At 46.6% G+C, this 16060-nt stretch overlaps 1 protein-coding gene across 1 annotated transcript in view; it reads left to right on the top strand.

Annotated features, from left to right (window-relative positions):
* LOC142772174 (calcium-activated chloride channel regulator 1-like) overlaps positions 1–16060 on the top strand; it is an 82254-nt gene that overhangs the window by 28115 nt on the left and 38079 nt on the right. The window contains exons 8-9 of the mRNA XM_075874338.1: positions 3885–4112; positions 6270–6569. Of these exons, the coding sequence (XP_075730453.1) occupies positions 3885–4112; positions 6270–6569 (528 nt within the window). The remainder of the gene's footprint in view (positions 1–3884; positions 4113–6269; positions 6570–16060) is intronic.

Genomic DNA, 16060 nt, shown 5'->3' with positions numbered 1-16060 from the left:
AATTATGCAAGGCTAGATCCACCGGCTACCTACAACATCCTTAAGTGTCCACTATGAATGATCCTACATCGGAACTATTGGAAAACTTGAAGAAATAAGTCACTTGTCCATAGACTGGAAAAATGGACGGTCTTCAGCCACACAGCTTTGCTGTACTACACAAGCAACGCAAGCGTCTGCGGTACTTCTTTCCTACGATTCTAAGGCTCTGCAAAAATGGTCCACTACACATGCTGTTAGCTAGACGGATAATATTGGATGTTTTTCCCTCTGGGATGATGTTCTTTTTCTCATCGAGTTATAGAAAAATTGGCTGCTCCACAAGTTCCCACAGATGCTACAAACTAAAGTTTTTTTTTAAAAACTTAACGAGGTAAAAACAACATACAGTACTGTGTGGTTATTCAGCTTCCTATAGGACCACTGAAAAAATTGGGAAACATGGTATCTTTCATTTAAAAAAAAATGGCCGCGTATCTGCACGCTGAACTGAAAATATCATGGTATGACGATAGTAGTCTCTCTAGAGAGATATCGATGAGTAGGATCCTTAGTCCGGCATCCCACTGGCGCGGGCCGCTGTCTTAGCACGTTTCACGGGGGCTTCTTTGATTTTCGGATCCCAGTTGGACAGACCTGCCTTCCACCCTGAAAGCACTGCGTACGCTGCGTTAGAGTTTGTGTATATGCTCACTACGGGAGCAGAGTTGGGCAGAGGTTCGCCATAATGTTCAACGACTCTGCGGGAAGCCACTCGGCGCGCACGCAGGAGACAAGTACGGCGCGATTTTCCGGCGCAGGCAACGTGCCACACACTTAGTCGCACGCCCTAAGCAAGATTGCAGATTTGCCACGAAGCTGTGTATTGTCACGAGGGAGCAGACTGTAGATCCACGATGAAAGTGTTTACTTGGCCAATCTTATGGTCAGTGAAATAAAGTCAGCTTACCGCTATACACACTGGTAAACGCCTGCGGTGCACACTGGCAATGATAGCTAGGAACTGAGCCTCGGCCATCGATACACTGACAAGCGGTGAAGCGCTTTTGTATTTATACATGTGCCGTCGAATATTCTAGCGTAATCGCTAATGGCCACGCAGATTCCAGAATAATCTGTAATGTTGGCGTTGTGCGCGTTATGTTATCGAAATTATCTACTACAGTAGTGAAGCTTCTCGAACACTTCAGAGTGGTTTGCACTCAGAATTACTTGCAGCTTCACGGGGCGATAAGAAAACTTGAAGGAATGTGGCATCGCCCCCCTATGAAAAAGGCATCGTCCCGATTCTTAACAAAACATGAAAGTAAAATATTAAAGTAAGAAAATAAACAATACGTAAAAGCAATTGAGCGCAACAACGAAATACAGCCTTTATATTCATTCACGCGCATGAAATGACTTGAGGCGCACGACATGGACAACTTCAGGTCGTGGACGGCACCGTTGAGACTACCCTGTACGGTCCGAAGTACCGTCAGAGAAATTTTTCACCGAGGTCAGGTTGGCGTATCGGCGTCCATATACCCAAACACGTTCACCGGGTTGTTATTCCTCGATATTACAAATATTGTAACGACGGCTGTCGGTCGTTCGTTTGCTCTTGGTGTGCAGGCGAGTGAGTTGTCGGGCTTCTTCAGCCCAATGAAGGTACTCACTCACATTGAGGTTTTTTGTTTTCGTCGGTGACGTTGGGTAACATGGCGTCGAACGTCATTGCCGTCGTCCTTCCGTAGACCAACTCGTACGGCATCATCTGCGTCGTTTCTTGCACGGCGGTGTTGTATGCGAAGGTCACGTACGAAAGAATGACGTCTCACACATTGTGTTCAACGTCGACGTACATGGTCAGCATGTCGGCGATGATCTTGTTAAGACTCTCGGTGAGGTCATTGGTGTACGGGTGGTAGGTGGTTGCGTGACGGTGACTTGTCTGGCTGCACCCCAGGAAAGCCTGAGTTAAATCTACAGTGAAGCTAGAAATCCACACGTTTGGGCTAGTTTGTATGACATGACGATTGTTATAACGCGAGCTCAGAACGACAAAGGGCCAAGAAAAAGACGAGCGCTGACTTCCAAGTGAGTTTATTGCGCAGAGCGGGAAAACATATACGAGACACTAAACCATGTGACAAACACCATGCGACAAAATAGAGCAATGCAAGATTAAGAGAAAAACTTGTTTTGTTTATTATGGTTTCTTGTATCGTTTCCTTAGAGCTCTTTCTTGGCATTTTTCGTACTCTTGCATTGCTCGTTTTTCGTCACATGGCTTACTGCCTCCTTTATATGTTTTTGCGCTCCGCGCAATAAATTTATTTGGGAGTTAGCGCTAGTCTTCTTGTCCCTTTGCGTCATTTTAAGCTCGCGCTATAACAATCGCCACAGTGAGGGCCGTACCTTTGTCGGCAATGCTCTGGGGCACCGTGATGCAGGACGATGTTTTTGACGAAGAACATTGCTACCTCAGTGGCGCTGCCTCTGTGCAGCAGCTTTGTCTCGGCGTAGCGGGTGAGGTAGTCAGTAGCTACGACGACCCATTAGTTTACGAGATTCGACGTCGGCAACTGTCCCAGTAGGTTCCTGCCGATTCGCAGGAATGGCCTGCGAGGAGGCTCGATGGGCTGCAAAAGTCCAGCTGGCCTAGTTGGTGGTGTCTTCCGTCACTGACAGTCTCAGCAGGTTTTTCGTGGGTGACGTCAGCAGTCAGGCCGGGCCAGTAGTACTTTTCTTGTATCTTCGCGAGCGTGCGGGAAAATCTAGGATGTCAAGCCGTCGGGTCACCATTCAGAGCACTCAGAACTTTTGGACATAGCGCCAAAGGTACTGTAAAGAGGTAGTTGGCCCGACATGACCAGAAGTTTTTCTTGACGAGGATGCCGTTACGAAAGAAACACGACACCAGTCCTCGCTTGAATGCTTTGGAACAACGGCAGTCTTGCCCTCAAGGTATTCCACAAGGCCCTTGAATCAGGGTCGACTCGATGTCACTCTTCAATATCATAAGGTTCCCAAAAAGCAGTCGCCGGCTTCCTTTTCCTGCGGCGGTGAATTAAGGCCGAGGACGTAACCAGGGGGTAGCACACCGGGCTCGTGTACCCCACCACCACCCCCGAAAAATTTTTCACCATGACATAGAGACTGGAAAATGGTTATGTTAAGTGAGTGCACTCCACGAAATTATAAAAGTCCCAGCCCCCCCCCCCCCCCCGATGAAATTCTGGGTACAGCCCTACTGTACAAAAAAAATTCGTGAGGAGAACCCACCTGGAGAATTACACCTTAGCTTACACCGAAACATACGCTTCGTCTCCTTTCCCGCACTCGAAGCTCAGGTGCGGACAGCGTGTTGTCAGTGTCACCGAAGCTTGAGCGCATGGGGCGGTCCATCGATCATTGGCGCTATTTTGCTTCGTCTGCCCGGAGAGGAACGTTGCGCGCATGAAAGAAGAAATCAAAAACCACCATGAACTGCTAGCACATCCGAGTTAGAAAACAAGAGGTTTATAAGAATAATTTCCAACTAGTCGGTCGCTGCTGAGCTCACTCTCGCGGCCTAATAAACGGTTTATTTCAGCCTTTGATAGTCTCTTAAAGTGGGTCACAGTCTTCGTCGGGTGTTTCCAAATGGCATTAAAATAATAATTAACTACCCTGGCACTAAGCACGCAATCTGTTATTTTTTACCGGTTCAATTTTATGGTTATTAGATGCCAAGCTACTAATTATTGCATAAGTTACGAAGAAATATCTGGTTGTCAGCGGTCATTGATGTTTCAAATGCACTTGTTACTAGGACAACGCATCAGGGTCTTTCTCAGTGCAGATGTAAAACAGTGCAAAACAGTCGATCACTTAACCCGTGTATTCTGTGGATGTTCCAGCATTTCAACAGGTTGATATTCCTGAAGGAAGCAGCGACCCGATACATCCAAGACATTCCAGATGGATCGATAAGGATTGCCATCATTACGTTCAGTACTACTGCAGTGGTACGCCACCCATTGAGCCCTGTAAATGCTTCCACCAAGCAGAGCTTCTTGGACGTGGTGAACGATTTGGAACATGATCATTCAACGTGCATTGGTTGCGGCCTCCAACAAGCCCTCCAGGTAAAAGCACGGAACTGAACGTGCTCAATGTGATAATAAATTTTACCATCTTGCCAAGTATCGCCTACACTGAACGAAATTTCATGTTCTGCGCTAACTCTCATTCCTCCTTTTTCTTTGCTTCCTTTGGTTTTGAGTAAGTCATCAGGATTATTAACAGGCTACATGACTTCACTTCTCTAGTGTAAATCGGACGTCACAACCACGCGGCCCACGAATCTTTCCGTAGCGTCCCGGACAATACACGAATGTTATATATATATATATATATATATATATATATATATATATATATATATATATATATATATATATATATATATATATATATATGAGATCTACCAGACAATAATGCCAAGGAAAGTATAGGGGAAGTTATTAGGCCAATTCTAATGTAAATGAGAAGAAAGAAAAGTGGGCCAGCTTCTCCCCAGCCACCCCATTGACCTTCGAATAACGCGTTCGGTGCTCTACCACTGAGCTACATCGAACGCGGTATTCGAAGGTCACAGCTTCGGATCCTGCCCACGGCAAGTTATATTTTCACCCACGTTTCTTTCTTCTCATTTACATTACAATTGGCCTAATAACTTCCCCTATACTTTCCTTGGTATTATTGTCTGTTGAATCTCATTATTATTGTGTAAACACGAAAAACGAGCCCTTAAGTATACACTTGTTTCTCATATATATATATATATATATATATCCCCTGATGAAGGAAGGACCCCTCCCGAAACTGTTGGGAAATAAATATATTTACCCTTGTTGACAACGCTCCCGTTGTGCCATATCCCATACCTTCACGAAGACTAACTGGCCCATTAAATTATTACTCCCTATATATATATATATATATATATATATATATATATATATATATATATATATATATATATATATATATATATATATAGAGAGAGAGAGAGAGAGAGAGAGAGAGAGAGAGAGAGAGAGAGAGAGAGAGAGAAAGAGAGAGGAGTGAGAATGTCTTTCAGCATTTTGGACCAGCCATTGGATCATGCAAAATCTGCTTTTAGAGCAAACTACCTCTGTGTTTGAGGCATGCACGGGCTTTTCATGATACACATAGTTGAAAGTTTAGCTTTAATTAAGTTGATTTGTTTTTTGAGTTTACATAATCATTTACACAGAATAAGAGAACCCACAAAACAAGCACAACAAATGAACAAAAGCGGGATCATATACAGAAGCGATTGCATGAAACCGTGAAGGATATTGCACCAACAATTAAGCTACCGGTAACATTAAGGTCTAGCACCGCGCGCACACCCTCACTCACATAGGCGTGTGCAAGGGGGAGGCAGAGGGAGGCGGGCGCTTGGACGAGCCTTCACCCCCCCCCCCCCCACACACACACACACATTCACAGCTTTTTATGGCAAATCTACGTTAAAATACGTACACACTCGCTGAGAAGGCGGCTAACTGCTCACTAAACGTATTACGTGGAAAGTGACAATGTTGACGCTGAAATATTCCTCAAGCACCTCCCCAGCGCTTTGATTCAACCTTTTTGACTGCCTGGCACTCGCGGAAGGGCATTTAGAGGAGGCGGCTATCTGGCTGAGGCTAAAGAACCATGCTTGAACAAAGAAGAGGTAATTAGGCATACCTTCATGAATTAAAGTGCTGTCGGGGTTCTGGAAATATAAACCACCTGGTGTTCTTTAATGTGCGCCTCAGTATGTGTACATGACCTAGTATTTCGCTGCCATTGAACATGTGGCTGCCGTGACCCCTATATTGAAGCGCCTCATCCACCAAGTCAGTAGTAGTGCAGTGTACTTCACATATGTATGTTTTGTTGTTTTCATACATTATATTTATTCATTGCTACTCGCCCGACTGGCTGCACAATTCCTTGCTTACTCTTTATGATCTCTCTCCCACTGTGTGCATGCATGTCCCTTCAAAGATAAGCCCTCCGTCAGGTGACTTGACGACAGAGACCAAGCACTTTCTAGATGTCTTTTAAACGCAATTAGAAACTGCATGCTACTCAGTAACTTGTTCGTAGGCTCTTGGACTACTTGTGCATAGCCTTTGTTGACCGTGTTTAAAGAGCTGTAGCAGGGCCGCTCTAAGAACTTCGGATGGAGTGCAGTAATATGCGCAAAACTAATTTAATTGCAGGTGCTCAACACTACAGATGAGTCACCGGAAGGCGCCATCATTGTGCTGATGAGCGATGGTCAAGAAAACAGGCCTCCTCTAATTGTTGAGGTCCTGCCAGGGCTACTGGCAGCCAAAGTGGAAGTCACTACGATGGCGATGGGGGCATCAGCCGATTATCAGATCGAAGACTTGGCAACCATGACTACTGGAAAAGCGTTCTTCTTCCCGGACCTCCAGGGAAACACGGCGATCGTCATGGAGATAGCCTTCGTGGAAAGCTCCACCACACAAGCAGGTGCTGATAATGACTACGTCAGGGTACGTATCAGGTGCGAATCACGTGGGGCCTAGGCAACCGTATGCAGTCATTTGATCTCATTTCATGTCGTTACTTGGCGTCAACTCGGTAAAAACATCTATAGCACAGCGAGCCAACAATAATGTGAAGCGACAGAGGCGGGGAGGAAAATAAGGGGAGTAAAGGTAGCATATAGCCATACGGGGTGTTTCAAGAAATGTGTCCAATATCTTTTTAATCAGGAAAAGGCATTATTTGCTCGCTGTGTTCAAAGTTGCTTTTTCTGTAGCGGCGCGCATCTTAAGGGGGTTAAAGATAATATTTACAACAGTAATTAGGAAATTTTAATCAGTTATTTTAATATTGCAATTAGGCAGTTAAGTGAACGGGAAGAATTGAAGTTTTTCGTGCGAAGAACCCATGGCCGTTTTGAGATTTAAGAAAAGCGGCCTCTAGTATTAGCTGCAAAATAATGAAATTCTCCCCAATTCTGCGGTGAAACCGAAACCGAAACACGAAAGAGCGCAACTGAAATAAGGGAGCGTTGTAATATCAACCATCAACCGGCTTCTTTGTGTGGGTTTGTGAGCTGCGCTCGCAATTACAGTACACACGACGCACGTTAACGAACGGGAAACAACGGCACTTTGTAACTACTGTTTTGAACAGTGCACATCATTGCAGTCGTATGCTTGTTGCCGTCATCCGTCCTTTGGTTTAGGTTTAGCCATAGAATTTAAAAATTATTATTTCGTAGATATTACTAAACGCCGCTTTTCCGAAATCTCTAATCGGCAACGGGTTCTTCACATGTAGGACTTCAATTCTCCCATTTGACTTGACTGCCTGACTACACAAATTAAAAAGTTAAGTAATTTACCTTTTCTGATTATCGTTAGAAATGTGTACGAGTCTCTTCACATACCTGTTGCTACAAAAAAGCAACTTTGAAGACAGCGAGCAAATAGCGTCTTTTACTGATTTTTAAACAATATTGGACAGATTTCCTGAAACACCTTATAGTCAAATCAGGTATAACAAAACAGTTATGCATAGTACGGTATAGAAGGAGGTGAGAAAGGTGAACGAGGATGAACAGGAAGAAATTAAAGGGAGAAAGAAAATCAGTACATTGCCACGAATAGAGTCACGTAGGCGAAGTCATTTATAGCAGACGTCTTAAACACGCGGCCTGCACATGTCTTCCCCCCACATTCTTTTTTATGTTACCAATATGTATGTTCGTCAGCTGCACATGCATTATTGGTCCATAGCATTGTTTCCGTGAAGTCCTCGTATGAGCACTATGTGTTGAAAAACATATCCATAAAACGAAAACTACATCTCAGAATCGGCATCATATACAGTCAACTTGGACACTAGTGTCCACATCGTATTGAAATCGTGGCACCGAGTTTCCTTCAGAAATGCTCCACATATGAGTTCTGGTAAAGGTTTTCTTTCAAGTGGCAACGTGTTCAGACAAGTTCTTTATAACCCCCCCCCCCCCCCTCGTCCTCATAACTCCCACCCCCACACGCTTTTATGTTCTGCACTAAAGCGGCCCGTGCGAGACTAAACGGCCTCACAGCGCCCCGCTGTTCGAAACGAGTTTGCGAAGAAGTGTAGCATAGCCATGCTTAGCAAAGTACACCTAGGGTGAGGAAAGTGAGGTGGCCTGAATAGAAGTGACGCGAGCGGGAGCAGGAGGAAGAGGACTAAGTGGAGGGCAAACTATATTCGTGTATATTAAAGTGTAGTATAGTGAAGTATAGAATTGTGCAGCAAGTGTCGGGAAAGAAAAGCGATAGTGAGAAGACATGCGATATTTAGGAGCAAAAATGATCAGTGAGTAAAGCACAGTCAATGAAACACCTTTATTGAAGTCCTAATGGGCTGATTCATAGCATGGCCATGTGTAGCATAGTCTACTCAGAGGCGCAAAAGCTCAGTGAGGGTAAGAAAGAGTTTTAAAATATATGGCTGATCCCTCCACCATAACAATCTGAAAAACACGAAAGTAAAACTTGTCCTTGCAGAAGTAGTTTATGTGTACTGTACATTGATATCCTGCGCAATGTCTATGGGTATTGGACTGCTACAGCACTGCTTAACGCGGATGCATCCATGTTGAATGTTAGCCTAGTCCTACATCTACAACCTGACGACAAACTTCCATCATTAATCATTGAACAAACCCCGGTGGTCAAAAATTTTGTGGTATAGCTGCTGTTGTGACCACCGCCAGAGATGACGCGGGAGCGGCGCTCTATTAATCCTCAATCACGTAGCCGACCCGCGGGCTGCCTATGCTCGCCAGGCATTGTCCCTGCTAGCCCGAGGGTGAGATGTCGTGTCGCCACGACGTCGTTAACCGTTCGAGAGAAGACAACAAAGACAGCATCTTCCTTGGAAGAGACCGTGGCGGCCACCGCAAATCGCCCCGTTAATTAAGCGAACAGATCTCGGACCCTTTGATGTATGCTGTCAGGAGCTTGGTACCTCTCGACTAGCGGCACACACACGACGAGGAAGAGCCCCGCTGGCGCCACCTTGCAGTGCAGTGATCACGACTCAATATTAGACGTTCACGTGGACCGTGCATGGTCGTCCCCCTCACCTGTTGTGTGTGCGTGATTGGTGTTCCACACAAAGAGGAGGAGCCCGACAGGGCTTAAAACGACGCCGCAGAGTGCTGGACGTCGCTCTGAACTATGAAACGTTCAACCACCACGCTCGTGGTTTGGGAAACCCTGACCTTTCTTTGCTGCAAATATGTGTAATTAGTGCCATAAACCTGTTTGTTTTTCGTATCCTCTTCTTGTCAGCGTTCGTTTCCTCCACCCGGTTACACCACGCTACCACAAGAGACCGGGTAGACCCCCATTCGCAACAACTGGTGGCGGGTAGACCCCCATTCGCAAAACTGCATAGTAGTGTACAGTGAGAGCGGAACGAGAGAGAGAAAGAAACTTTTCATTTCAATCATAGAGAAATGTCGGAGTGGGCTCTTAGTCCAGAGCTCCAACAGTCACTGCTGCGTCCCGCGCCTGCTGAACCAGCGCCCGCTGGCCACTCGGGCTTTCATCATGCAGCGTGCCCTCCCAATCTTGTAGGGTAACAATAGGAGAGGACTTGGCAGAGCACCTGGAAGGCGGACGCTGGCATTCCAGCGTTTCGTGACATAACGTTGGTACCGCTCCGCAGCCAGGGCATTTGTCTGGGTAAGAAGTGGAATGGAGGATGTGGATGAAATGGAGGTTCGCAAATGTGTTGGCCTGCAGTTGACGCACCGCACTTGCATCTTAAGATGCAAGTGCGAGAATTTTCGTGTGAGTGTGCGGTGTGGTGGAGGGTACTGAATGCGTTCTCGTCTATAGTAACCAAGATTGTCTAGATATCCTAGAAATTCCGTGTTTGGGTCCTCCTCACCTGGATTGGACTGCTCTTCCTCAGGTTGTTGTGTTTCCCTGGTGCTGTGTTGCGCTTGATATTCAGAAGGGAAGCTCGAACGTTGTGCACAGTAATATCAGTATCCATTAATTGATATGTGGGGTTTAACGTCCCAAAACCACCATATGATTATGAGAGACGCCGTAGTGAAGGGCTCCAGAAATTTTGACCTCCTGAGGTTCTTTAACGTGCACCCAAATCTGAGCACACGGGCCTACAATATTTCCGCCTCCACCGGAAATGCAGCTGCCACAGCCGGGGTGATATCAGCAGCCAGTGATGTTGACTCTGTATATGGGTAGCTTTGACATTTTTGGTTGAGGGCCTGCAGCTATGTACTTTTTTTTGAAGTGTCTGTGAAATGCTGTTGTCTTCCCCATCCTGCTTGTGAAGAAGTGTTTGGATGCTAGTGCTCGTGTAGGACTTGGCACTTTTCGGGTAAACAAGGGCTCTTAGTATGACCCACTTGCGCACAGTGCGTAGCATCCCATGCCAAGAAGATGTGCGAATTGTTCATCGTGAGCTCTGTGGCATATTGTTCAGCTTGCAACGTTATTTGAACAATCCGAAGTCTAAGCTTGCGGTTGTGTCTCTGCCTACGCTAACGTTTCATGAGGCTTCTGCGTGCTTCGCACAGGTGTATAAAGTGCCTGTCTACATCTGGAATTGTGGTGGTAGTGCTTATCTTCTTGGTCACTTTATCAAGGTCAGTTTGCAGGCACTGTAGCCATTCACTTAAAGGTGTCTTAGTGTTGTCAGTCTGAGCGCGTTGTTTTTTAAATGTATCCCAATTAGGGAGACGGACCTTCCGCTCTGGTGCACGGGGGTCGGAGATGTGCGGAGTAGTGGAAATGATGCAATGATCACTACCTAATATTTTATGTAGAATTGATCAGTTGTAATTGCTTACTCCCCTTACGAAGGTTAGGTCATGGCACGTATCTCTGGTTGCACTGATTTCTATTCTGGTTGGCTCTTGCGGATCTGATGGATTGATTGATTGATTGATTGATTAATTGATTGACTGATATGTGGGGTTTAACGTCCCAAAACCACCATATGATCATGAGAGACGCCGTAGTGAAGAGCTCCGGAAATCTGTGAGCAGTGTAAATCTGTGATTGCAGATGAGGCGTTCTAACTTGGTACCTTTACGTGTGGCCGATAGGTATCTCCATGACGTCTGTGGGGCGTTAAAATCACCAACCACTACAACTTATTCCCCTAGCCTGCACGTTTCCACTTTGAGGTATCCGAAGCCATCCATCCTAGATTTCGGGGAGCTGTAAATGTTTAGTATAAACAAGCTCTGCTGACTGCGTTTCTGAGGAATCATTTCGACAAGGACATGTGTAATAGATGACGTGTGTGTGTTCTAGTAGTAGTGATAGTAGAAGTGAAAACTTTACTGTGTACATAATCCAGACAGGCTAGAACTTTAGTGCCCGAAAAATATATAGTTGTCAAGTGTTTGGATACGAGTATTGTGAAAAGTGATAGTGTTTGTTGATCTGTGTATGTATGGAAGCTCGAGAGGGTAAGTGTTCAGTGAGTGTCCTGCAGGGCTACGATATCCGGAGGGTGCGCGAAAGTGGCAGTGTACTGTTTCAGGGAGCTCCTCTTTCGTCTAAACCTGCAGCAGTTCCACTGCCGCATGGTGAAAACGGTACTAGGGGAGCCTATCTTGCTCTTTGTGGTCTGTGTCCTAAGTTATGAGTGGTGGGCGGATGTAAGGGTGAGATCGCTTGGCCAGACTTTTGGTATTTGAAGCTAGTTGGAATGAGTCTTGGGGCCCTGTACTAAATGACGCAAAGCTTCTTTTATGTACTGCTTTAGCTCTGTTACTAGTGCTTGGGTATGAGCCTTTAACATATCTCTAAGTTCTGAACGGAACTCAATAATTTCCTGAGTGATCATAGTGGTCACTTGAGCCTTAAGCGATTCCCTCAGTGTCTTGGTAGCATCTTGCAGCTCTTGCTTAGTAAAGTATGTGCGTTAGATGTGAGAGGTACGTTGGGGTGGGTGTGTGATGAGATTGGATGGAAGGAATGAGCTAAAAAAGACTTCAGGCTGTGAGGCCCTGCTGCCCAACTCACCTTAGTCGGAGGCGTCAGTCCAGCGGGCGCTGGTTTCTTGGCTAGTGGAGATTCTGGTCTCTCTCCGCACTTGCGGTTCTGTTCTTTTGAGGGGATCAGTCTCGGTGTGGTGGCGCTGGTTTTCGATAAGGTTCTTGGTGTGTTGTTTAAGGATCCCAAGGGTCTGTCCTGAGACTTCCCTCTGCTTTTGGATTGGCTGCGCCTCGTCCTGGACCTGGGCCGGTGTCCCTTGGGTGGTGATGTAGGTGGTGGTGCAAACGCATTCGCCTTCTTGACGCAATGCTTGCTTGGATGTTTCCGTTCCCTCGCACATTTGGGGTGCGTAGATGGGTGGTCACCATTGCAGTGGAAGCATTTAGCCGTAGAGTTGTGCTTTGGCACTGGTGTGTCAACTCCCCATGCTTGGCATCAGCATTTTGTCGGAGTTGGACATACATCTGCCCGATGTCGAAAAGCAAGGCAGATTTTGCCAACTTGTTTGCGAGGTCGGTGAATGTAGCGTCTGTATTCCGTACCGTAGTAGTAGACATAACGTGGAATTTCAAGGCCTTCAAAAGTTTTCAATGCCATGTTTGTTGATCCTATCAACCGGGCGGGCAGGACTTCGGCGTCGGGTGCGTAAATGTTGTCAAGAAGTTCGGTGGGTGAAGTATTCTTCTCGGGACCAATGATGACACCCTTGCAAGAATTGTCTGGAGCGGCTACGTAAACTTGCATTTCATATCTCGGCGATCTTAGATTTAGCGCAGTGACGGCTTGCAACTTTGTAGCAATAGTTTGGTCTGGTGTGCTCGCGATCACTATGTTGCGTTCCACATGTATGCGAAAAAGGAGCTTGTTGACTGTTTCTCCCGGAAGACCAGCAGTTATGCAGATGGTGCATGCCACCACGTGATGTGCCCATTCATTCAAAAGAAGGCCTCCTCGTAGTCGGAAAACCACCTTAAAGTCATTCATGGGTAGGGGTGGCGGCCGTGGGGTCACATGATTTTTTGGCAGTAAAGGGCTCGGGTGCAGAATGCGTTGTGGTCTTAGGCTTGCGTCGGCGGGTGGCAGTGAACCAAGAACCATTCCGCTTGTATGCGAAAAAAGGTGCTTGTTAACTGTTTCTCCCGGAAGAACAGCAGCTATGCAGATGGCTCGTGCCACCACGTGATGTGCCCATTCACTCAAGCGAAGGCCTCCTCGTGGTCGGAAGACCACCTTAAAGTCATCCACAGGTAGGGGTTGCGGCAGTGGGGTCACGTGATTTTTGGCAGGAAAGGGCTCGGGTGCAGAATGCGTTGTGGTCTTCGGCTTGCGTCGGCGGGTAGCAGTGAACCAAGAACCATCGTTCGGGTCTGCTGGATATTCGTTGGAGTCTGCAGCATTCATTGCTGCTGAGTCGATGGTAGAAACCGGAGAAGCTGTGCTGAAGCAGCGGAGATCAGGCACACACCAATTATCATTGCAACGCGATCGGCGTTCGCACGAACGCGGCCAAGCGCCGAAAGTTGCAGTAGCGTCGGTGCGGTGTCATGGAGGCGCTGATGTTTCGGCCATGCCTGGCCACCAGAAAATTGCTGAGCAGGGCGCTTTCACGTTTCGAAAAACTTGAAGCAGTCTTGGCAGTGAAAGTCCTCACCATAAAGTCCAAAGTAGGTCTGTTCAACGAGAGCGTCCTGGACAAAGACACATAGAAGCGTCCATGGACCGGGAGGAGTGGTGGAAAAACACGTCCGTTCACAGTTCCACGGTTGAGAGAAGAGTCAGTGAAACGAGAGAAAGCGACGTGACAGCTAGAAGAGCCTGTGGTCGCCAAACTTGGGCTCAAGTCACATACTCATAGCATCTTGGAGGTATTGAACAACATTGTCTCACGAGAGGGCAATGCCACGCACGTCGTGTCTTCCCTTTGGCCAGCCGTGATTATTCGCGGGGCGATCGTAAGTGGGTAATACACAGATACACCCAAGCAAAACAGGTGCGTTCCAGAGGTTTCAGCATAAAGTTTCGTAAATATGCAATAGAGGGAACTCTTGCGCTAGTGTCTATTGGGGCTGCGACGCACGGCGCTTGAGCGAGCATGGGAATGATGTGTCGTACACGGATGTTCTGGCTCCCTGTGTGTTCATGTGGCTTGGAGCTGTTTTCTCACGAAACAAAAATGAGCAAATGTTGAGCGGTTGCGTTTCACCACCTTACTTTCTTAAGCTTACCACTTTAAATCGGGTCACGAAGGTCAATAGGGTTCGTTATTTTTTTCGAAACAAACCGAAACACCGCAATAAACAAAGCCACAAGTGTGATTTGCCGCCCTCAAATACGAAGGCCATAGAGTTTCATACAATAATTGTGTGAAACTCTATGACGCAGACTATAGGCAAACCTGTGTACTACCCATCACTCCTATGGTCGCTGAACGATCGCAGCGCCAGAGTAAACTCAGTGGGTTGCAGAGCTGTGTTTGGTACGGACGAATCCTATGAGTGACGGCGATGCTTGGAGCAAGGTTGCCACCTGGGCTTGCGTTAAGACGTTGATACGATTTCCCTTCTATTGAAAACGCGCTGAATGACACAAATGCTTACAGAGAGAGGGAGAGAGAAAGGTTAACGAAATGAGGAAGACATAAAAACGGCTCTATTTTCTGCCTTCCCATGCGGGCGCACGGCTCAGCACCTTTAGAGATGGCGAGTAGGGATAGGCGGTATCGCGATAGTATTAAATAGGAAGCATTTCTTAGCGAACATCAGCAACTTTGAGTGTATCAATCTATCTATCTATCTATCTATCTATCTATCTATCTATCTATCTATCTATCTAATCTATCTATCTATCTAGCCGCCTACGACATTTAGCTGTCCTGGCCGTTCTGATAAATGGTATCGATACCAAACTTGGTGTGGCATAACATGACCATGAATAACATATCTGACTAGTCATGACATGAAAATTATGACATGTATGTCATGAATGTCATGACTTACATTTCAGGGTCCTGCAGCTCTTGTGGTTGTTTCATTCACATGGCATGTTGCAAAACTGGTATGGTATGACATGATTGTATGCCGAACCCAAGTGACCGAGCCCAACAACAAAATCATGACATGCGTGTCGTGTAACAACATGACTACATGTCACGCTCATGATGCGCTCGCAGCCGTTTCGCTAGCGTCACTTAATATAGAACATTAGGTATTACGGTACGTGAATGAATGACGAAGGTATGTGACTTGTGAAAATGTGATAAACAAGAGATGCGTGCCATGTAACAACGTGGCTACATGTCACACTCATGATGCGCTCGCAGCCGTTCCGCTAGCTTCACATATACCAGATTCTTTATCACGTGACGTCAATGGATGACTGGGGCAAACATGATAATCATGAGATGCGTGTCATGTGAGAACATACTACATTCCACAGTCAAGGCGCCAATACATTTCAACGTGACGCAGTGCGCGTGCTCGCCAGCGTTCATTTCGTTGCGTCACGCCGGCATTGCCACGCCAGGCACCGGACTTGCCATATACACGCAGGCTCGCGCCACGCTGCGTTGCTTTGACGCATGCGCGTTTCAGTGCGTCCGGCATCCCTCCGTCACGAAAAGAGGGAGACGCAGTGCTGTTTGGGTAACGCATCAGCACGAAATGCAGCATGTTGAATTTCACGCCGGTTGCCGTCGGGCCGCGCCGGTCGTGCCGGGCGTCAGACTATAGAGTGCTTGCGTTCTGCTAACGCAGCGTCGCTGTGTCCACCGTGCGCGCGCGTCAACGCTACATTGGGGCATATTGGGCCGTTCATGATGCGCTCGCGGCCGTTCTTCTAAGTCCACATATACTCCATATATATATATAGAAAGGGGTCTAATAAAATATGCATTTAAAGGAACAGGTTTTTCAAACAAAGCAAATGTTAAATGTACACTTCAGTGGTAATAAGAAAGAAAATGATGCAAAACATCAAAAGGAATCATATTG

This window comes from Rhipicephalus microplus, chromosome 9 (assembly GCF_043290135.1).
Source record: "Rhipicephalus microplus isolate Deutch F79 chromosome 9, USDA_Rmic, whole genome shotgun sequence".
Taxonomy (NCBI): Eukaryota; Metazoa; Arthropoda; class Arachnida; order Ixodida; family Ixodidae; genus Rhipicephalus; species Rhipicephalus microplus.
The sequence above is the reverse complement of the archived record's forward strand: the minus strand, read 5'-3'. Positions and strand labels throughout refer to the sequence as shown.